This window comes from Phasianus colchicus, chromosome 24 (genome assembly GCF_987193195.1).
Source record: "Phasianus colchicus chromosome 24, bPhaCol1.hap1.1, whole genome shotgun sequence".
Classification (NCBI taxonomy): domain Eukaryota; kingdom Metazoa; phylum Chordata; class Aves; order Galliformes; family Phasianidae; genus Phasianus; species Phasianus colchicus.
In genome coordinates, this window is record NC_143459.1 from 2,612,784 (window position 1) to 2,635,134 (window position 22,351).

At 47.6% G+C, this 22,351-nt stretch overlaps 2 protein-coding genes across 5 annotated transcripts in view; one reads left to right on the plus strand and one right to left on the minus strand.

The window, feature by feature from the left end:
- The window catches only part of LUZP1 (leucine zipper protein 1), a 35,755-nt gene extending 24,329 nt beyond the window's left edge, over positions 1–11,426 (plus strand). For both annotated transcript variants that reach the window (XM_031595052.2, XM_090123903.1), the window contains exons 2-4: positions 1,487–4,715; positions 7,817–7,978; positions 8,766–11,426. In XM_031595052.2, the coding sequence (XP_031450912.2) occupies positions 1,587–4,715; positions 7,817–7,978; positions 8,766–8,804 (3,330 nt within the window). In that variant the 5' untranslated portion in view covers positions 1,487–1,586 and the 3' untranslated portion in view covers positions 8,805–11,426. The remainder of the gene's footprint in view (positions 1–1,486; positions 4,716–7,816; positions 7,979–8,765) is intronic.
- A 1,767-nt stretch (positions 11,427–13,193) lies between these two features.
- KDM1A (lysine demethylase 1A) overlaps positions 13,194–22,351 on the minus strand; it is a 30,746-nt gene continuing 21,588 nt past the window's right edge. For all 3 annotated transcript variants that reach the window (XM_031595050.2, XM_031595049.2, XM_090123904.1), the window contains 8 exons: positions 22,022–22,095; positions 21,628–21,739; positions 21,125–21,257; positions 20,207–20,394; positions 19,222–19,336; positions 18,071–18,198; positions 17,132–17,278; positions 13,194–16,478 (listed from right to left, as the gene is read on the minus strand). In XM_031595050.2, the coding sequence (XP_031450910.1) occupies positions 16,293–16,478; positions 17,132–17,278; positions 18,071–18,198; positions 19,222–19,336; positions 20,207–20,394; positions 21,125–21,257; positions 21,628–21,739; positions 22,022–22,095 (1,083 nt within the window). In that variant the 3' untranslated portion in view covers positions 13,194–16,292. The remainder of the gene's footprint in view (positions 16,479–17,131; positions 17,279–18,070; positions 18,199–19,221; positions 19,337–20,206; positions 20,395–21,124; positions 21,258–21,627; positions 21,740–22,021; positions 22,096–22,351) is intronic.

Consider the following 22,351-nt stretch of genomic DNA (forward strand, 5'->3'; position numbering starts at 1 on the left):
TCCCTTCCTTACCCAAGCCCACGTCCTGACAGCTGGGCTGGAAGGCAGCTGCTGGGCCTGAGCTGCTTCCTGACCAGCATCTGGCACGGCGTTAACCATTAACTCCCTGCTCCAAGGCACGCTGGGAACGCTGTTGTTTTTTAGGGCACTGTGAAACTGCTTTGTCCTTTCCTGCGACATTCCGGTGACGTTTCTCGCTGGGATCCTGCCTGGAGCTGAGCAGCCTTTCCTGGTTGCAGCCAAAGCAGTCAGCCTCTCAGCAGAGCTGTGGGCCACGTGGCCTGAGTTGTCCCTCAGCAGGACTGCGGGGTGTGTGCTATGCACAGAAGGTGCTTGGGGTGCATGGCGGGTGCCTGCTGTGTGCTGTGGGTCCCTGTTTGCACTTCAGGCCCCTCTGCCCGTCAGGAAATGAATCAGCTTCAATCAAAGGCTTTCTACTGGGGCACTGCAGTCTCCTTTCCCGGTGCTGTCTCCTCCCCACATCCTGCTCTTCACCTCTTGGCACTGTGAAATAGGAAACTCCGGAGTGTTTCCTCTGCAGGGAGTTGCAGCAGAAATGCTGGAGCCACATCCTGCTTCGAGGCAGCCCGAAGAGCCAGGGCACAGGTCTGAGAGCTGCAGTCACCTCCCCTTCAGCCCAGAGGTCCAACAGTACCTTGGGCTGCGTCAGCAGAGGGATGGCAGTGGCAGAGTGGGAATTGTCTGCTCTGCTCTGCCCTCGTGAGGCCCCATCTGGAGTATTGTGTTCAGTACTAGAGAGAGGTGGAGGTGCCCAGTGACATAGATGGGGCTGTGGACAGTCTGATCTGGTGGGGGGGCAACCAGCCCACGGCAGGGGTTGGAGCTGGAGGGGCTTTGAGGTCCCTTCTTACCCAACCGTTCTGTGGTTCGATGATTTTGTGTGCTTACATTAGCTCTTGTACACGCAGTGCGTGGCTGGGATCTGTCTGGAGCTCAGGATGGCTCAGTGCTAATGCCTGCAGTCAGAGGGATCTTCTCATCCTCCCATCAGCCATCCTGGCCCACTCACATTGTCCCCAGCTCTCACAAACCCTGCCCTGCCGGCTCTGAGCTGGGAAGAGTTGCATTTAAGTTGCATTTACTGCGTCACAGCTTGCCCATGTGTTGAAATTGCTGCTCTTTATCCCTGGCAACAGGGAGTAGAAAGCGTGAGTGCTCGCAGCTGCTGTCTCCTGGGTGCACGAGTGGGAGGCAACTGAGGGCACTGACAGCTTCTGAAAGAGGAGGGAGAAACTTGAAACTCCACTGACAAGGGATGTGACTGCAGCTCAGGTAAAGTTGGATGCTGAGTGACCAGGGCTGGACTGGAAGTGATGGGCAGTGCTGGCTGGCAGCTGCTGTCCCTAATTGGCACTCAGAAACATGTTTAAATAAGAAAAATATAAATATTTGCAGTTAATTTATACAGTGAGAATACATGTATTCTGAGCTCTTGTGTTCACTTTAAGCATTTTATTTCGTTCAGGTTGAGCTGCCTCTCTTCAAAGGAAGTATAACACACAGGGAACACGCGTTAAGCACTCAGAATCAGCCAAGCTCCCATCTCAGAGGAACAGAAAATAAACATGGCAGAATTTCCAGGTTATAAGGAGACCTCCAGTCGACACCTGCGGTTCAAGTTGCAGAGTCTTAGCCGCCGCCTTGATGAACTGGAAGAAGCAACAAAAAATCTCCAGAAAGCAGAGGATGAGCTGCTGGAGCTCCAGGACAAAGTGATCCAGGCAGAAGGCAGCAATTCCAGCATGCTGGCTGACATCGAGGCCCTGCGGAAAAGAGTGCTGAAGATTGAAGGCAAGGATGAGGAAATTAAGAAGGCTGAAGAGCTTTGCAGGTTAATGAAAGAAAAACTTGAGGAAGAGGAGAGCCTCACCCGAGAGCTGAAGTCAGAAATTGAGCATCTGCAGAAGAGAATGGCAGAGCTGGAGAAACTGGAGGAGGCCTTTGGCAGGAGCAAAAACGACTGCACGCAGCTGTGTCTCAGCCTCAACGAAGAAAGGAATTTGACCAAAAAGATATCTACAGAGTTAGAAATCCTTCGAGTGAAAGTGAAGGAACTTGAAGCGTCTGAAGAGAGGATGGATAAAACCGAGCAGAGCTTAACAGGTGAGTTAGAAAAACTGAAGTCTTTAGCACTGAGCTTTATCAGTGAGAGAAAACATTTTAATGAAAGAGAAAAGCAGAATGAAAAAATAATCCAGGAGCTCACATTGAAACTAGAACAAAACAATAAATTAAACAGGGCAGATCAAACTAGAAATGCATCCAACTTGCTGGAAAGGTCATCAAACAGTCTCCTGGACAGAAATGATTTGAGAATTGAAGATGATTTGACTTCTGCATTGCCCTCTAAAGAAACCAGGCGGAAGGGAAGCGTAGATTACCTAAAGCACGTAGAAAATGAAACCAGGAATAAATCAGAAAACCAAAAGAATAAAAATCAGGAAGACAACAAAGTGAAAGATCTCACCCAAGAAATTGAGAGACTTAAAACTCAGATCAAACACTTTGAATCCTTAGAAGAAGAACTGAAAAAAATGAGAGCCAAAAACAATGACCTGCAAGACAGTTATCTGAGTGAACAGAATAAAAACAAACTTCTCACCGGTCAGTTAGAAGAAATAAAAATGCAAATAAAGAAACAGAAAGATCTGGAAAATGGAGAGGTTGAAAATGAAGACGCAAGCTTCTCTAGCAGGGGGAAACATGACAGAGCTAAATACAGAGTTGTTGCAGCAGATTTCACAGCTGCCAAGCACAAACCAAGGGAGGTTTCGCCCCAGCAGCGCCGGGAGAGAGTGAGAAACAGAGATTTCTCCTTCAGCAATGACAGCTCCGGCCATGGTGGTAAGCAGACTCCCAGCCCGAGCCTAATGAGCAGGAAGGCAGGAAAGGCAACGGGTGCAGCTGCCCTTGCAGATGTTGCTGCAACAGATGTGAAAAGACTGGACGAGAAATGTTCGGTTTCCACTTTTTCATCTGGTCAGAAGGAAGCTTCCTTCACGCAGAACGAGGGGAAGAGATCCAAAGAGCAGCCCTCTGTCCTCAGTCGCTACCCCCCTGCTGCTCATGAGCAGAAATCGTGGAAAACGCCTTCCAAACCCGTTAGTGAGCTGAGATCCAAGGCTGAAAAACCGTCTCAGGCAACCCGCGGCAGCTGCCAGGCCGGCGCAGACACACGGGATGAAAAGTCGAGCAGAGGGGAATCGGTGGCTTTGCTAGCTGAGAAGCTGAAGACAAATCAGGGAGAGGTGAGCGATGCTGTGGGGGACACTCAGCAATCCAGGGGGCACTGTGCCTCTTCCAATGGCGTGGCCACCGCATACAGGTGCCACATCTCAGCAGCAGAGTCGGACTGTGTTGGCTCTAAGGCAGAAGCGGCGAATGCCTCGACTGCGTCGCACCGCCAGCCCTTGGAGGGAAGGGCTAAAAGAGCCATCATCCCCCAGGAGAAGGAACTCACAGATGTGTCACTTGAAAGCGTGAAAGCATTGCCGCTAACGAAGCGTTCGCATCGCTCAAGGAGCCAGGAGGACATTCTGCAGATTCTGAAAGAGGACGCAGAGCAGTCTGCAGCAGCAGGTCATGTAAGTGCTGGCTTAAAAGCAGACTCCAAAACCACCCAGAGTAGTCATGAAAAACTTAATTCAGATGAAGAAACGGGGAGAAGTAAAAAAGCAAACACTCAGTCGGATTTTGAGACAAGAAAGAAAGCCAGTTCCAAGCAGTTCTCTAATTCCAGGGGAGTTTTTAGAGCATCTCTCTTTGAAAATGACAGAAGTACTGTACACGACGAGGACTCCTCTAAGTGCATGAAACCATCAGATGTCGACACTGGAGCACTGAAATCCAGAAGGTCGTTCAGCCCAAGAGAAGCTCTGAGATCCAAAGCCATCATTAAACCAGCCATTGTGGAGAAGGACATGAAGGCCATCATGGGAGGGGCTGTCACTGAGACAGAGTCAGAAAAGCAGAAGTCTGTTTTTAAAGCGGTCACAAATAAAATGACGAGCAGCATCACCATCTTCCCTTCTGAGCCAACAGTTCCAAGGCCCAGCACGGACACAGCAGGAAAGGAAAGGCATATTACCACCAGCAACATCAGGGTTGCTCCAAATGAACCCTCCCCGATAACGAACAGCCTCCCCCAGCCTTTTGAGGTCGCAGTTAATAGAAGTGCCCTGAAATTATCTGAGACCGACAGAACTGGAGATGCGGTGCTGAGAAGTAGAACAGAAACGGTGGTCTCCAGGAGCAGCATTGTGATAAAGACTTCTGAGCCTCCCGAGAAGAGCGGTGAGCTCCCGTTGGACACAGCCAGCTCCAGGAGCCATGGCTTTTCAGATTCCATTTCATCCGAAACCAAACACGTCACTCTGAGAAGTTCATGGAGAACAAGGCAAGGCTTACATTCCCTGGAGGACTCTCAAATAAAAATGGAGAAAAACACAGCTTCCAGCCCTACAAATGCATGCAGGTCTTCAGTGGACCTCTCCGAGATGGAAGGGAACAGCACACAAACAAACTCCTTGGAGCAGAGCTCAGCGAGGAGCAGTGCCAGCACCAACTCCTGGAACACCCCTGAGATGGGCTCCCGAAGGACCAAAAGTAACTTAAGTGCATCTGAACTGCTGACGCGCAGGAACTACACCAGTGATCCCAGCACGGCTTCCCCCTGGCACCGCACCACCTTACCTGTAAGTGTCCCCATTACGCACTCTTTGCCATATGATAATTAGATAATTACCTATTTGGTCTTGCCAAGATCAGAGGAGATAGGTCCAGCTGGTGTAGGATCTGCTTTTCAGCGTGGCTTTGCATGGCACAGCAGCTTGGAGTGGCACTCAGATGAGGAAATGAGGGTGATAGGGGTGTCCCTCAGGTAGTGCCATTTGGGAAGGGCTGCACATGCAAAACCAGAGCCAGAACTGCTGGGCTCTGGTCTGGAAGTGCTGTCTGGACATCTGAGCAGATCAGGGCTGGCTGGTTGCACAGAGTTGCTCCTTCCTTGGTCTGTATCATCACACCATCTGAAAAGTGAGGGCCATGGGAGTGGATTTCTTCTTTTCCTGTTCCTTTGGGTGTTGCTAATGAGAGGGGTCACTCAGAGCAGGGCTGACCCTCACTGATGGTCTGTCTTGCTGCCAGAGTTGCAGACTGTGGCATATTTTAAACATGCTCACACTGCCCTTCCAGTCCATTAAATCCCACTGCACCTCCCACTTCTGCTCTTTCCTTAAAGCTGATCTAAGCAGCTGCTGCCATTCCTGATTACAAAGAGGAGCCATCTGATAGGGCTGGTGACAGTGGGGACAAATTCACAACCAGGTGACTGCAGCCCTGAGGTGGTGGCATTGTGTGAAATCATTCTACTTCTTTGGCAACGATAAGCACAGAAGCATTTGTACCATTTGCTTTGCAGAGTCTATTGCCTGGCGTTGCAGTGTGCAGGTTGGCCTTCCAGATACTTCTGGTCACTAAGAATACATCAGGGAACAAAGACGTGGTGGTTGGTATTCATCAGCCTCAGTGAACAACCCAAATCTGCTGTATTGAAGGGAGCACTGGGGAATGGCATCACCCCCTGTGCTTGAGGCAGGTGATGGAGACACGTGTGTGCAGCCCCATTTCTATCCCACCTGTTGGAGTGAGGCTCCTGGTGGTATCTTCTCCCTGACCGTAGTTCCTCATGTGCCACAGGCACGTTGGACTTCTCTTCCATGAATCCAGGCAGGTCTCCTTTTCAATAATGACAGCTCATGTACTTGGGAACGCAGAGAGCCAGCCCTAGGCCTTCTGCTAGAAGTTTGGCTTTCTGGCAAAACACAAACTTGCCTTGCAGCTCAAGAGGTCCTCCTTTGCAGCAGTCCTGCTGCTTGGCCTCACTAATTTCATCCTTTTTTTTTTTTATTGCTAATGAGCAGCTCTGAGCAAGGCTGCAGGACAGAAGCAGCAGATCTTTGGGGGTCTGCCTGGGGTAAGTGCTGTAGGATCAGTGCTGGGGCAGAGGTGCAGGTGGAGGAGCAGCTCCCTCTGGTGCTTACAGCCCTTGGGAGAGGGCTGGGGAGATGCATCACCTCCTGCTGTTATTCTCTTGGGCTCCACATTTCAGATAATGAGGTCAGTTTTTCACCAGCCCGATCCGTACTGAAAATCTGCAGTGACTGCATTAGTGCAGACACAGATAGCAGGCACAGATCAGACAAGCAGCAGTGCAGGGCGAATGGTTTTGGTTTTTTCTTGAGGCTGTCTTGGAGTGACACAGAACTGAGGTGAAAAATCCAGCAAGAGGCTCTTCTTCACATGTGCCTTCTGATGAGGGTGGGGGTCTCTGGGAAAGTCTCCCTGAAAGTACCCAGGGCTGTGCTCTTTTAGCTTTATCCATGATTAATCTATCTAACATTCTGACTTCAGCAGTCAGATGTGCCCTGATTCTGCTTTGTTCTGTTGTTGAAGGTTGGTAATTTGAGGAAATCAGCATGCTTTGAGCCAACCCTGGGTTGTGGGGTGCTGGAAATCAGCATGCTGTATGCCAACCCCAGGCTGCAGGGCACTGCTGTCCCCACCTGCACATAGCACTGCCCAGGTCTCAGCAGGGCAAGCTGATCTGTCAGTGATGTGAGTGTCCCTTGTGCTGTGCTTCACCCCAGCCTATTGCTGGCAGCTGGGAGAGGCATCTGTCTGCCTGCTCGTCCCCCTGAGCTCCTCACCTGTGAAAGCCTTTTTGGACAGCATGTCCAGCTGAGCAGCCCCATGAGACTGACACTATTGGCTGCTCCAGGGGATGGAGCACCTCTGTGCTGACCCAGTCCCCTCCAAAGGCAGCTGTTCTGTCAGACAGGAGGTGCCCACCTGCTGGGAAGCTGTCCAGGTTCATCAAGATGACTGACATCATTACAATAAAGGATGCCTCCCTTCCTTGCTGTTCCATGCACACAGGAGCAGGGCTGAGCTTTGTCTTCCATCCCTCACAGTGCAGTGCCCCCATGGCCTTTTATCCCCCATCAGTGCAGCTGTATTTCCCTGAGCAAAACGTGAGTTCAGCTCACATCACAAGGAGCTGTGTAGCATTCTGATGGTGACGTGCCTTACAACATGCTGGAACCTGTGTGTGACAGAGCTATCAGACGAGGTTTTCCAGCCCAGTGATGGCAATAACAGACGCTGACATCTGCTGTTCCCAGGGAGTTTGTGGGGTCTCTGTACTCTGCAGCTCAAAGCTGCCCCAAATAGCCCCAGGGCAGAAACTGTGGGCACCTGGGTCCCATGGGGTCCCATGGGGGTCTTGGCAGGCAGTCAAGAAAAGATCAGCAAGTGTAAAACATAATATGGATATTTATATATGCCTCTGCCAGGAAAAGAGCACAAGGTGCTGCCTCATCACATCCTCATTGCCAAGAAAATAGATTCAGGTTACCAGCCACCCCTCACCTGTGAGCTCAGACTCACGGTTAATGTTTTTAAGAGATTGCTTCAGTCACCAAATGAGGAGCTCCTGCTGCCCACATCCCTTCCTGAGTCTCCTAAGCCTGCAGTGCTCTGGGCCCAGGGATTGAACACAGCCCTACATGGCTGAGCAGAGGGTTCAGCACCCAGAACTTAAGGCTGTAAATTATGGGATGGATTTAACAAGCCTCTGTGAGGTAGTGTTTAGGTGATGACATCCTCAAGCTGAGCTGGTGGCTTCGGTGCCCACCTGCCAAAGGGAACTGAAACACAACCTCATACTGCAAGTCAGGGTTGGGGAACCCAGGGCCACAGACATCAAGTTCCAGTTCTCCTGTTTTCCTTCCCGCAGGATGAAAGCAAAGATTTTGTCTCCAGTTCCAGAAGAAAACAGTATGGCTCTTCCGAGTACCTCTCGCAGGCTGACACAGGGAGAAGGGCAGTCCTCCCCCTGGAGCTGCAGGACCCCACATCCAGCCCCAATACCCCACCAGGGCTCCAGGCAGAAGATCAGGTACGTGAGAGCTGAGGAGAAATGAGGGCTCAAAGGCACGAAGCCAAACTCTGAGCCAACCTCCTGTAACGCAACTCGGTTGTCCACATCAGTGTGAACCTCTCTGGAGAGTAGAGCTTCCCAGAGATGGACTAAGTTAATTATTAATTTCCTACAATGGGAAAAAAGTAGTACCTTGTTTTTCCGTTCTAGATTCATTCAGCTAGCTTTATTGCTAAGGACATCCTCCTGGGAATAAAAAGCTCTGCCCCTAGTTATCCCCAGCAGTGTGGTTTGCAATGGAGGGGTCATTGTGTCAGATCACCAGGGACTCCCTTTCACTGCACAGTCTGATATGACAGCAAATAAAAGCTTGGGTGCAGTCAGGTCAGCGTAACACACTGTTATTTGTCAGCTGGTGCTCCTGCACTGCCTGCACTCAGTGCTGTGCCCTGCACACAGCCCATGGCAGATCGGCTCCATCTCATCAGTGCTGGCAGGGGTTGTTCATTGCACTTCCCACATCCGTATCCCCAGCACAGCAACAAGTGCTGAGTGTGCCCACATAAAAAAAGGTGATGGTGAAAGCATGTGAGGGGCAGGGATGGGTCAGTTTGCCTTGGGCTTATTCCATTGTAAACCCTGAGAGAGCTGATGCCTTCCAGACTGCTCCTGCCACTGTCCTCCCCCCACAGCCCCACCACGGGCCCATGGTCCCAATGGGGGGTGGGACCTGAGGGTTATCACAGTACCTGTCCCCACAGCCCCCAGGTCCTGGCAGGCTGTGATGCTGTGGCTTCTCTTGCAGGGTGCTTCCCGTGTTGGCCGGCCGACGTCCCGGAGATGAGCTGTGCTCCCTTCCACCAAACCAACACTGCATCACAGAGCGAGAGACAGGACTGTACTGAGCTCACGGGTGTCACATCTGTTTGTAACCTCTCCAAAAGCTTCAGCCAGCCAGAAAACAGTTTTCTGACACCATTTGTGAGGTACAAGAGCTTTACCAGTGAATTTTTTCCCTCGTCGCTGAAGAGGCAGCTGCAGAGACTTTGCTCAGGGGACTCCCACTTCTCACCTCTGTACCTGCAATCCTCACCTTCTCCATAGGACGCAGCTCTATGGAAACACTGACTTGTGTACCAGCCATGCTTTCAAACAGAACAAAGGTACTCCTCAGACCAGAGAGAACTTCTCACCGATCACCTGCATACAGATGAGATGCAGGAGGTGTCCCTGTGACTGCAGCTGGGATGGCCGTCCTACGCAGTGCTCAGCTCCTCCAGGAGCCCACGATCTCCACTGCACACCACACCTTCCTCAGGTCACACTCACCCCACGCCTGCATTCCTGTCTGTAGGTGGGAGAAAAGCACTCTCTGGTTGTTTGACACGCTAACAGGGCAGGAGAGCGGAACAGCTTCCTCCCCTTTTGCTGTCCCTGCGAGGAGCTGTGCGTGATCTGCTGACAGCAGCTGAGCTCTGATGCTCAGTGATCACTACACCAACCCCACAGCAGCAGATGTGCTCCTGGTTTGGCCCGGGGGGGGGTTTCACCCACAGCTTTATGGTGATCGTGCTGGCTCTGAGCTGCTGAGATCCAAGGGATGCAGAAAGGAGGGCTTTTCTTCTGGTTGGAGAAGCAGGATGTCCTTATTCCTTCCAAAAAGGAGGGAAAACAGCAGGACTGGACCCCAGGCTGAGCTCCAGGATGGTCATGGAGCAGCCCCAAACTGCACCCCCCCCTCCTCAGGAGCCCCACCTGGGACCCAGGTATGGCCAGGGGCTGCAGAGTTCTGTTCCCTTTTCAGTGCCACCGACCTCAGATGGCAGCAGTGCTGGGGTCACCCCACAGCTCCACACACCCATAAGGTGAGGGGGCTGCATGTCAAACCACTGCAGCTCTGTGCCCTCTCCCTCCACCCATGGGCTGTTCCTGGAGCTGCACTACCACTGACCCCTCCCACAAGGTGCTTCAATGGCATTATTTTATTTTTTTAATTTTTTTTTTTTTAATAAAGATTGGCTGGAGGGGGAAAAAGATTATTTTTTGGGAAAAAAAAAAGTTTCCAGTTTCCTCTCAGCAGTTTTAGATGTTGTCCCAAATCTGTATTTTTTAGCATTGCAGTTTATTCTGTGTCCATGCATCAGGTTGCCTCATGAGGAAAAAAAGGCAACGCTTTTAAACAAGTCCTGCAGCAGCTCTAATCACCCTAAATTATATTAAATTATATCACATGCTCTCTCCTACTGCTCTGTGGGGTGGGAGGACTGTGTGCAGCTGCTGTCATAAGAAAACAGCCCCAAATCCAGCAACAGAACTGAAAGAAATGGAAATTCTGCGGTTCAGTGCAGATTGTGCTGCATTTCTCCTCCTCCTTACTGCAACGCTGGTCCTGCAATGCTGAAAATTGGTGGTGTTCCACCATCTGAGAGCACCCTGGAGCAGGAAGGCAACACTGCATCGAAGAAAAGGAACAGCCTGAAGGGGAGGATGGCCGTGAGCAGCTGCTGTGCAGCTGTTCCCCATTGCCAACCCCACATTTTGCAGCACAGACCTCCAGCTCTGAGCTCTGTATTACAGAGGTGCCACCCAACCTCATTCTGCCACAGTTCAGTCCAAGAAGGAAAACCTCAAGTTTGAGAGAGGGGCTCTGCCCCATCATGGTGAGTGCAATAGGAGCTGATTGTATTACTATAGCGATGACTTCAGGAAACACAATGTGTTCTGACTCAAATTGCACACTTTTTTTTTTTTTTTTTTTGGAACGGCTGTAAAATAGTGTATGTGTAAATATTGCCATCACTGAAGAAATATTTGTAATTTTAGCATATAAATATAACGGGCTTTTAGAGGACCTGAGGCCACGAGGGTCATTCCAAAGGTGTAAATGTATTTGCTGCATCAGCTCCTTGGTCAGAGTAAAGGAGGCACTGCAGTGTCCCCACTGCACTCTGATGGAGCCCCATCCCCACACACAGCCACCAACTCTGCGAGAGAACAGAGGGGGTGCAGGGCTGCTCCCAGTGCTGTGGATGGAGCAACAACCACCCAGACATTGCAGTGCAGCCCTCAGCTCTGCCCCTCGCACAGCACGGGGGGTCCCAGCCGTTCTTTGCTGCTGCAGCTGATGGAAAGGACCCGGGTGGGGGGACGGCGCTGGGGGCTGCATGGAATGTATTTTTAAAGAGGAAAAAAAATAATTATATATATATATATATATATATAATAATCTATTTTTTTGTATTTGCAGACATAGATTTGGGCTGGGGCGGCTTAGTTAGAGGGCAATAACGCAATAAATGTTTTCATAACCACAGAGCCAGGGGAGCAGCTCTGCCCCTGCTCACCTCTCCCCGTCCCAGTGCTCGCAGTCTGCATGCCACATGTAACCACACTTCTCTGCATGTCTCTCCTGACTCGAACACTGTCAGCTCTACAGTATATAACCAATAAAACTCTTCTCTTTTTACGTGTCTGTGGTGTGGTACATACAGCCCCATGCAATGCCATCTCCTTCTGCAGTACCATCTGCAGCCAAACCAAATCCTTCCCTGTGTTTGTTACCGTTGCAGCACCCATCACCCACACTGCTCACCTGGGCCAGAGAGAGGTGGGTGATTTGCCAGGCATGGGCACAGCACCCACTGTGAGATGTGAGCACACAGTATGGAATAACAGGTACCTGCTGCACTGCTCTGCTCAGCCATGAAGCTTCGCTGCTCCATCATTTTCAGTCAGTCACATCTCCTTGGTTTGGTGGCTTTATGTTGTCTTCCTTCTGCCTGCAAACAAATGATGGAATGCGACGTGCAGTGCATTGCAATCCTAACCCTGTGCAATGCAGTATGATTCTAACCCTCTCATTATCCCAGCTGCAAACTGTTGGCTTTAGCCAACCTGGTGAGAAGGCTGCTCATGTAGTGCTGCTCCCAGCCATAATCCCACACTGCTGTGTTCCTGGTTCTCCTCCCAGGGTCCCTGAGGAGCCGCTCTCATGGATCTGAGCACTGCCTTGAGGTTGGAGTTCTGGCACTGCAACCAAAGCAGTGCTGTTCTGAGCATAGGAAGCTGGCAGCTCCCTTTTTCTGTCCTTGCCACCAGATCTGCTGACATATCACTACCACCACCCCCATGCCAGTCTATCCCAAGACTCCGTTCCTCCCCAAGCCAAACTATCCCCCCCCAGAACCATGGGATGAGTTCTGGGCTCACTTCTCATAGGCACAGGGCATGCTGTCTGTTTTATTCCCCCTGAGAGTCCCCTGTCCATTTCTCAGTGGACATCTCTCAATACTGTTAGCAAAGTGCTTTTTACTCCAGGCCATCCAGACCTCCTTGCCCTCTGGCACAAGCACAGTGCACAGTACAGGTGTCCCAGCTTTCACGTTCTCTGCTTTCAACTCAAAGCAGCTCCAGTCATTCTGCAGAGCTGCAATCGAGTGATGGGAACAAAGCAGCAAACATGCGTGCACCCCCATGGCTTCTCATCTCCTTTGGTAACATCTGTCTGTGGGAAGAGTAACTACTGGAATCAACACCACCCTTAAAAAGAATTTGCAAGTGTACAAATAAATCGAATTGCAGTTAAATCACCTCCCTTTATGGGGCACTTTGTGATTTAAAGCTGCCAGATAAAAGCGAGCACCTCGGTGAACATAGTGCCCTCTGCTGAGCTCTTCAGATGGATGGCAGAGACCTGGAAAGGTTCACAGTGAAAGAAGAAACCAGAACACCCCAGAAGGTTCTTTCTTTTTCCTATGTTTATAATCCAGACAAATGCTGAGGCAACAAAATGGAGAAGCCATGCCTTGTGATCACTTCTCACTACAGGACCATGGCAAGCATCCTCAGTTCCATACAGATGAACACAAAGACCCTGAGCTAACAGCTGTTTATTGCAAAATAGATGCTAGCACCTGTCACAAGCTCAGACATCCAGAGGACCAAAGAGCACATATCTTCCTGCTCATCTGCCCATCCAAAAAGCACAACCAAGTGAGCACATGCATTCACTCAGCACCCAGAGCTCTGCTGTGGGTTTCTGTGGTCCTTCACCCTCCAGAACACCCTGAGCTGGAAGGATCCATGGGGATCACCGAGTCCAAGCCCTGATCCCACACCTCAGAGTTAAGCAGTGCATCTAAGGGCACTGCCCACACGCTGAACACCAACAGTGCACCTTCAGCACAGAAGGTTCAACTAGAAAGACTCCCCTCCCAAAAAATAACAACCCAAAAAACACAGCACCAATCAGTTTTATTCTCAGAAATACAGTTCACGTACCCATAGAGCGAGAAGTGGGGAGTCCCTGAGAACAGATGGGGAGCAATGCAAACAGAGGGTGCAGCCAATCTCCATGGCATTCATTTGGGACAGAGCCTGGCTGCCTTCGATCCCAATCTGTGCAAACAGATCAGGTGATGTACAGGGAAGTCAGGGCAGCAGCTGGAAGGAGACCACGCCATGAGGAAGGATGCTGAGACAGAGAAGATCTGGTGATTCACTCAACTGCAATACTTTCTGCTCCTCAGCAGGTCGTAGGTGGTGGGAAAATGGCAGAGGGAGCACTTCAACAGGAACAGCCACTACAGGTGGTACCAAAGGTGCACCAAACAGACCCTGGCAAAAAGAGCAGAGCAGAAAGCTCCTGAATTGGAATGGGAGGCACCACCAGAGGGAGGTGGCAGTCAGTCCCTGGAGGACAGAAGCTGCAAGTAAAGAGCTGCTAAGTGCTGGGAGCCACACTCAGGAACACAAGTGCTGCAAGGAGCAGAGAGCTCCTGCTCCTGGATGAGGGATGGAAGTTTCATTGCACAGTATGGCAGAGCTGAACTCAGCATGAGGTCAGCCCACACTGGGCCACCTGATCCAGGTCTGCAAAACAGCTGGCCATAGGATAACAGTGTTCTCCCCTATGCTTCCTTCACCCAAGCAACCCCCCAGGACACAACCAAAAAACAAAGGGAGCAGTCTGGGACCTTCACCCAACCAGTGCTCTACTTTGGGTGCAATCAGTGCTACTGACCACAGGCAGCTGGGCCATGCAGGGAGCACATCTGTGTCTGTGCTGATCCCCAAACACTTCTAAAAGCCTGAAGAACATCGAGCTGTTCACTTCTAGAGCAAAGGCAACATGTGGAAGGAAGTCTGTTCACATGTGAATGTCTCAGACAAATTACTGCACATTTAAGGGGATTTGGTCCACTGAATAATAATAAGTTTCCATCAGAATGATCATAAATAGGACAACACCGACTCTGAAAATAGCATCAGTTATTTGATGTGGCTTGATATTTGGAGAATACAGCTTGGTTTTGCTAAGGACTATTTTAGCTTCCAGTGAACCACAAGAGCTTGTCTGAGTTTTTGACACTGCTGAAGTGGGAAAACAGTCCTCATGGCCACAGCACTACCAACAATCCTATGGACAGAGAGACCCACAGAAGCTCAAAGCCACATTACAGAGCACAGCGATCCCCAGATCCACTTCCCACCTTCCATCACAACAGCCAAGAAAACAGATCAGCTACTGATGGATTTTAGAGGCTTGTTACACTGTCATCATGGAACATCATTTCTCTCAGTAGTATTCATCACCATGAGGGCAGTGAGATGCTGGAACAGGTTGCCCAGTGAGGCTGTGAATGCCCCTTCCCTGTGAGAGCTGAAGGCCAGGCTGTGAGCAACCTGGGCTGGAGGGAGGCATCCCTGCCTATAGCAGAGGGTTGGAACTACATGATCTTAAAGGTCCCTTCCAAACCAAACTATTCTAGGATTCTATTCCAGGTAGGCTTTCACCTAAACAGAAGGGGGGAAGCTTTAAGTCTCAAATAAAACCTATGCCCTCTGAAACTTCCCTTGGACACTGCTCCTTTGTGCCCTGCTGGACTTCCAGGCCCTAACCAAGCAGCACCAAGTCCTCTCACCTCCTGGAAGGGAAAGCAAGGATGACCAGCTCTGATTTATCCCATTGTCCCCCCATTCTCAGTGCCCATCAGAAGCTCTGCCTATGAAGATAACAGACACAGTGAGAAGGAAAAACAATCTCCAGCTTTAAGACTGAGGCACAAGAGAACAGTAGAAGCAACGATACCAAGACTGAAAGACTGCAGACAAAACCAACACAGCTATAAATAAATGGGGGCTGCAGTCATGTTTGTCTGTGCATCATCTTCAGGAATAAGGTGAGCAGTGAAACTGCAGAGGGACGAGCAGGAAATGGGTGGGTACCAATCCACCAGTGGAACAGAAGTTGGGACAGATCGCACACGTACACACAGAGCATCAGAGAGAACAAAGATTTAAAAAAGGGGAAGTAGAAAAGTGTGAAAAATCACAGAGAGATGTAAGTAAGCTCTATGAAGACAGATGAGAAAAGTTCAGAGAAGAAAAACACAGTGCTAACTAGAGATAGGGGAGAGAAGGCCCTAAATGATTAAATAAGAGCACTCTGCACAATGAGAAGAATGTTTTGTGCACTGAGTGAGAAAGAAGGAAAACAAAGAAAAGCAGCCAAGTCAAAGTCACTTTAAGGATAACCTGGCAGCTGCAACACTGTCTCCTCAACCCAGCAGAAAGGAAAGTGTTTCCCTTTGGGCTTTGAAAGGGGTAAAAACCCACCAGGCACAGCCCACCTGCAGCACACACCAATGGTGAGATGAAGTCCTTCACAAGCTCACTGTCTGGGCAACTCTGCTTCTATATAAACAAATACAAGTGATTTTTCCTAGCTTTTAACTTCAGAATATCCAGTTTGGGTCATTTCTTCTGTTGAAAATATTTACCACTGCAGCATGTTTGGCATACTTTGGAGGGGTGCAATGCGCTGGTACTGGTAGGAAAATGGTTGCACCAAATCCTCAAATACTGGGGAGGAATAAAATTGGTCAAAAATATTATTCTTCAAAACAAAATTAAGCAAAAAAGTGTTTCCACAAATTCTACACTAAGCTACAGTTTGTAGAAGCCAACTTCTAAAGGGCCTGTTCTGCAATTACTGGATTGTAAATACATGAATAGGTAGAATAAAACCCTCTAAAACTCCAACTATAAGCTTGACTTCCAGAAAGCACCCACAGAGTCAAAATAAACCTCCTTGCCCAATTTGGTAGTAAAGAATTCTGTATATGCTGACACTTGAAACAGCTTTTTGAGGTTTTTGTCAAGGGTTGCCAAGCCAACTGGCTTTTGTAAGGCCATTCTAACACAGCAACTTATGGCCAAGTCCCTTCAGCAGATACTCTGAACAAACTACATGGATGTCTTCATCCCAGGCTGTTCACCCAGCAGCAGCTCTGTGGCTTTGTTAGTCCTCTTCTGATCCCTCTTCATTCCCTTAGATGCTGGTAGCTTGTTGTGTGGGCACCCCAGGTGTAGGCTGGCGGGGCAAAGTATACATGGCCCCGAGAAATTGGTCTGCAATGCGCCCTGCTTCTCTCAGTCCACTCAGTAAAGCACCATGCACAGTGGCAGGGTAGTTGCGAATTGTGTGTTCACCTGCAAAAAACAGGCGAGGAATGGGCTGCAAAGAGGAACAGAGAACACAGTTATGACTTCTGCACAGATTCAGTTCCATGTTCGTCAAAAATAAAGTGATAAAATACTTTCCTGTTGCTTATCATTGTAACAAAGCAAAGTTCTATTGGCAATAGAACTCTACTTCAAAAGCAGTACTTGGAGAAGCTGATAGGATTTGCCTTCTAGGTTGTATGCTGAAAAAGCATTTCAGTGTTGTATCTACAATTCTATGGCCAAATCTACATACATGTCAAGAACAAATGACCACGTCTGACACTAGAACACGAACTCTAGAATAATACATGCAAAAGAAAGCTTCAGCAATTCATGTACATAGGAGCAGTTTGATCTCATGAGAAGTAAGACAACAATTTTGTCTTATATATTCCATAGAGAATCATTTTATCAATAGCTATGTTTATTAGAGACTTGTACCACCATAAAAACCATCTCAATAAAGCCAAAGCCCTACTGCCCTTCTGCTTTTGCTTTCAAGACTTCATCTTCTCAAAGAACCAGAGATGTCTTAGGTCTTCACTGTTCTGGCTCCCAGTCTGGGAGAGAATTTTTGCTTTCTCTCCCTCTGGACTTCACCGTTACAGAAACAAACCCATCATATTTTGACACATTTCTATGAAGAACTGAGAAATACCTCACCTGTGGAGCACCTGGAATGGCTGGCCCTGGAGTAATTGGTTGAGCCATCAAGTCATAGTCATTTCCAGAAGATCCAGCTGCTACATAGGAGTATGAGCCCCGGGCCCACGGATCAGCACGCCAACGGGAGACCACAGTCTCTTTGGGCTGAGAAAAGAGAAGCTTCAGTTGCTGACACAGTTCATGTTCTATAGTTAGTACAAAACACAAAAGATGCAAAGTGAAGGATAAAAGTGAGGGAGAGAGAAAGAGAGAGAGAGGGAGAGAGATGGAGGCTGTTCATCCTTGAGGCTGAAGGCTCTGGGGAAATCTCACAGTGGGCCTCAATACTGAAGGGGGACCTACAGGAAAGTTGGTGCAGGTCACATCTATTTTAGGGAAATGAAAACCCAGCCAGAAAGAGAAAAGACGACACTAACAATAAAAAGCACAGCAAGGAGGAGGATGGATTACATTCCAGAGAAGTGCTGTTGTATTAGTTTAACTTTTCTACTTCTCCACTTTGACAGATGTACTTGCACAGCAAGTTCTGCATTCTGTATAGTTCATCAGATAGCACAGATGAGAGTGTGGTGTATCCAGACTGCTGAATGGCATCCAGCAAATCTCAACACTATTAAGTGCTTACAACGTGTAAGCTGCCAAACTATAAACATGTTAAATAAACGTGCACTTAAGAGAACTCAGCACAACTGAGAACTGCTTCTTCCTTTGGATGGTTGACCATCATACAGAAAACAGCACAAGGCTGAGGATGATAAAGCCACTTTCAATAACAGCTCTACAGTTACCCTGCAATAAGGAAAACAAATGGAACCTACTCCTTACATGAAATACTGCTCATGCCTTCCAGCATTTGGTCTGTCAACTGGTACATTAAATACTTTTTATACTGTTGCAGGATACAGGCATCTCAGTGGAGGACCTATCTGTACTAACCTGTGGCACAGCACTGCTGCCAAATATGCCTTTGAGGATGGCGAGACATCGTCCAACAATGACATCATCACTGATATTTTCCATGATTCCTGCTGCTTCTCCTGCTACCAAGGCCAACAAGATGGGTGCTAACCAGGGAGGAAGAGGGTGGAAGAGAGAAAAATAAGTGAATTATTGAAATCCTAACACTCCAACCAGACAAATCTGACTATTACCTGCAGTTAAATCACAAGGCTAAAAAACCAACAAACTCAACAGGTAATAATATTTCTCAATCATCCCCTATCACATTGAATTAACAGGATGAAAACAGATGAATATACACTATGGTAATACTTGGGAAAACTGATGTATTGAAAACCAACACATCAGGAGGGACAGCATGTAGAAGAGGGGAAAGGATTTATTTGGGAGAAGACACTGACATTCACACTAGGATTTAACAGTCATCTGTGCTACGTGTTCCAAATAACTCAAAATCTTCCAAACAATCTGACAGAAAAATGAAAATCTATGGTAAAATTTCACTAAGATCAGCACAATAGCTCACTTGTACAAATTATTTTCATTTCCAATGCACATAGAGATTGAAACAAACTGAGCCAAAAGGAGGAATGGAACACCATCCAGAAAAAGAGCAATTTGAGAAGAATTCAGATAATAATGCATGTGTTTTGATGTTTCTAGGATTTTTGTTTCTGGATTGATAATTTTCCCCCTCAATTGTTCTCTGAGCTAAAGAAGTGTCTCACAAAATGCTGTCACTACAGAAATACAATGCACAACAGAAATAAATGACTGCAGCATCACAAAGTCAGTCAGTTCTACTTTATTCCACCATCCTGCTATCATTTTAACTCTCATCTACGTATCCACAAAAAAGTGCAATTAACTTTCCCCCTTTCAGCCATCTGACCCAATGGGAAGCAATACAATTTCACACATGTAGCCTCAAATTCAGCACTGGTGAACCCATACTCTTCCATGTTCTGTCCTAATTTATTGCAACTCTCTGCTTCTATTTGCCTTCCTACAAATACTTCTTATCATATTCATGAGTGAAAAATAACAGCACCTGAGGGAGTGCTCTTTTCTGGATCTGAATCTATACAAACAAGAAATTGGCAGAAGTTGACATGCAGCACAAATACCTTTGTACAGGTTCCAAAACAAGAAAAGTTCCCCTCTGCTTGCAGTAGTGCTACCAACGTGACCAAACAAATTGACACTTGGATCCCAGAAGACACGATCAAAACATAACACAACCTGGAAGCAAAGAATCAAAAAAAATAAAAATCAAAATAAAGACAATTATATGAATCAACTTCCATCACTGAAAAAGTGCAGGAAGGAAAACCTGGAGATATATACATGCAAGCATATACCTTTACTGTGTTTCATAGGTTAATACCCATCCTATCACATTATCTGTTTGCTTCTTACCAAGCTATGCTAAATGTACTGTGGGTCCAGAGGAGGGCCACAAAGACGATCAGGGGACTGGAGCACCTCCCCTATGAGGACAGGCTGAAAGAGCTGGGCTTGTTCAGCCTGGAGAAAAGAAGGCTGCGGGGTGACCTCATTGCAGCCTTTCAGTACCTAAAGGGAGCCTACAAACAGGAGGGGAATCAACTCTTTGAAAGGGTGAGTGACAGCAGGACAAGGGGAAATGGTTTTAAGCTGAGGGAAGGGAGATTTAGGTTGGATGTCAGGGGGAAATTCTTTACGGAGAGAGTGGTGAGGTACTGGAACAGCTGCCCAGGGAGGCTATGGATGCCCCATCCCTGGAGGTGTTCAAGGCCAGGTTGGATGGGGCCCTGGGCAGCCTGGTCTAGCATTAGGTGGGATGGTTGGTGGCCCTGCGTGTGGCAGGGGGGTTGGAGATTCATGATCCTTGAGGTCCCTTCCAACCCTGGCAATTCTGTGATTCTGTACTATGTCAATCTACTCCTGAAATGTAACTAGTTAAAAATACAGGATACAAAGAAGCAGCCTTTACAATTCTTCAGATAGTTTTCAACACCAAAGCCTAGCAAAGGAGGAAAAGAAACATTCTCCTTCCATCCACCACAAACATTTCAGATTCCATCCATCACAACCCCCACCCCACTGCAGTTCCTTCCAACTAGGACTGACCTTGTTAAGGTTGCCAAATCCCATACGTTGCACTGCTGAAGTTTTCCACTCGGGGAGAGGTGGCACAAACTGTACTGCTGGAGGCTGCTGCTTCAGGACTCCCAAGGGAAGGGTACACAGCACAGCATCACATTTATAAATGAAAGTCTGACTGGTAGATCGAGTGTTTACAGCAATCACTTCACAGCCTGGAAAAGGAAGTGAGAAGCTTCATTTAATAGGTGAGGCAAGAGGCCTTATAAAGGTCCCAGCATTGGGTTAACAAAAATTTAGAAGACTATCATAAAAGCACAGCCACAGCAGAAACTATTTAGGTTTCAGAGAAAACTTTACCAAGCTTAACCTAACTTCTAGGCAAGCGAACATAACTGGCCACACAGTGCAAATACCAAAATGTGGAACTGATAGAGAATCCAGGAAGGACCACACTGGGATTAGCCTAAAGGTTCATGATATTTAAATACATGCATAACTACACAGCCAGTAGGGATTGTGCTTCTCACTGAGTCACCCCAAGATCAATGAGTTGAAGAACAGTATTCCTTCCACATGGATCTTACATCCAGAGTTCTAACAGCATAGCCTGTGCCATCTTCAGCAAAGTCCTCCTACTCCAAAAACTTGGAGTTACAACAGAGTGAAGAGACTGGAGAATGAATGTGAACCTTTTAATTGGTAACTGCAGCTGAAAATGGTGGAGTTAAGCCAGCCACAGAAAGAAGAAAAATCCATTAAAGATTTATGAATCTGTTAAAGCTTCCTACATAACCTATCATAATAAGAAACGTGGCTTTTTCTAACCTAAAACTTAAGATAGGAACACTGCATGAGATCCATCTGCTTCCAGAACAGCTGAGCTGTAATTTATTTGATTGTTCTTCCTCAGAGCACTTGTTATCATGAGGTGGTTTCACATACCTGAAGCTGTATAGCGAACCTGTCGAACTGCTGTGTTCAACTTAATATCCAACCCCTCTGCCAAGGCCACAGGCACGCAGGAATACCCATTCCTCACTGTCAGGTGGCTGCCTGTGAATTCAAAGTCATCGTCCTAAAAATGAGGACACAGGAAAGTCTATGTTTATAACAGTGACATCACTTCATTGAGAATAATCAGCAACTCTACAGAGTGGCACAATGTTTTCAACAAACATTTCCAAAGAATGAGTCTAATAGATTTTAAAATCTATGATATTAACCAAGTAATAACTATAAAAAGTTTTAGGAGACAGTATTATTACAGGTTGTTTCAACATTCAGAGAAAGCTTCCTGGAATTTCACCAGGGAATGACAACATCTAAGAGATCAGCATTTGCATTAAAGCAGATAGCACTCAAGAGTTTTGAGACAGTTAACACATATTGGAATGAAATGGATTTTGAAGTACATTACAAAACAAATACATTAATTAATTAGCTACCTGGTCCCAGTGCTTCAGTGAAAGGGTAGAGAGAGGTGTAGCATTAGCAAATTCCAGGTTTGCAAAATGCCAGTCAAGTATTTGCCTATCCCTTGAAGACAGATAAACATCACTGGAAGAGAATATAACACAAAAGATATTTAGCTTGTTGGAGCAGGACATTGTAAACACATTGCTTTGGAAAATGTATTCCATCAGTTCTTCCTCAGTGGGAGAAAAAGAACCAACAAAACACACAAAGCAAATGCCAAAACCAAACTCAGCCAAGTCACATTTGCAAAGAGGAGCTCACATATAATGTTCTAAAGAAACTAGAACCTTCCCTTCAGAAACAGTGTTACATGAATAGTGCTCTGCTTTCCTCGTTACTCATCTTTATCACTCCTATCCTTACCTTGGCGGATTGGCTTCAAGTTCCTGCAGCTTCTCTTCCAGCTTTCCTTGCGTTTCTGCCAATTCATCGTACTCCTAAGAACAATAAAAGCTCATGTTAAGCTCAGCTCATGTTCAAAAGGACAGAGATATTGCATGGCATCCTGCTGGATCTGACTCCAAGAGAAATAACAGCAAGACTTGTGGGTTTCTGTGAAACCTAAATCCAGTTCTTAATTTTTCCAACATTTAATTCAGCATACTGTACTCTTCTGCTGTTTCTTACACAGAAGCCAATGCCACACTGCAGGAAAAGAGCTGCTGAATGCACTCTGATATGATCTAACATAGG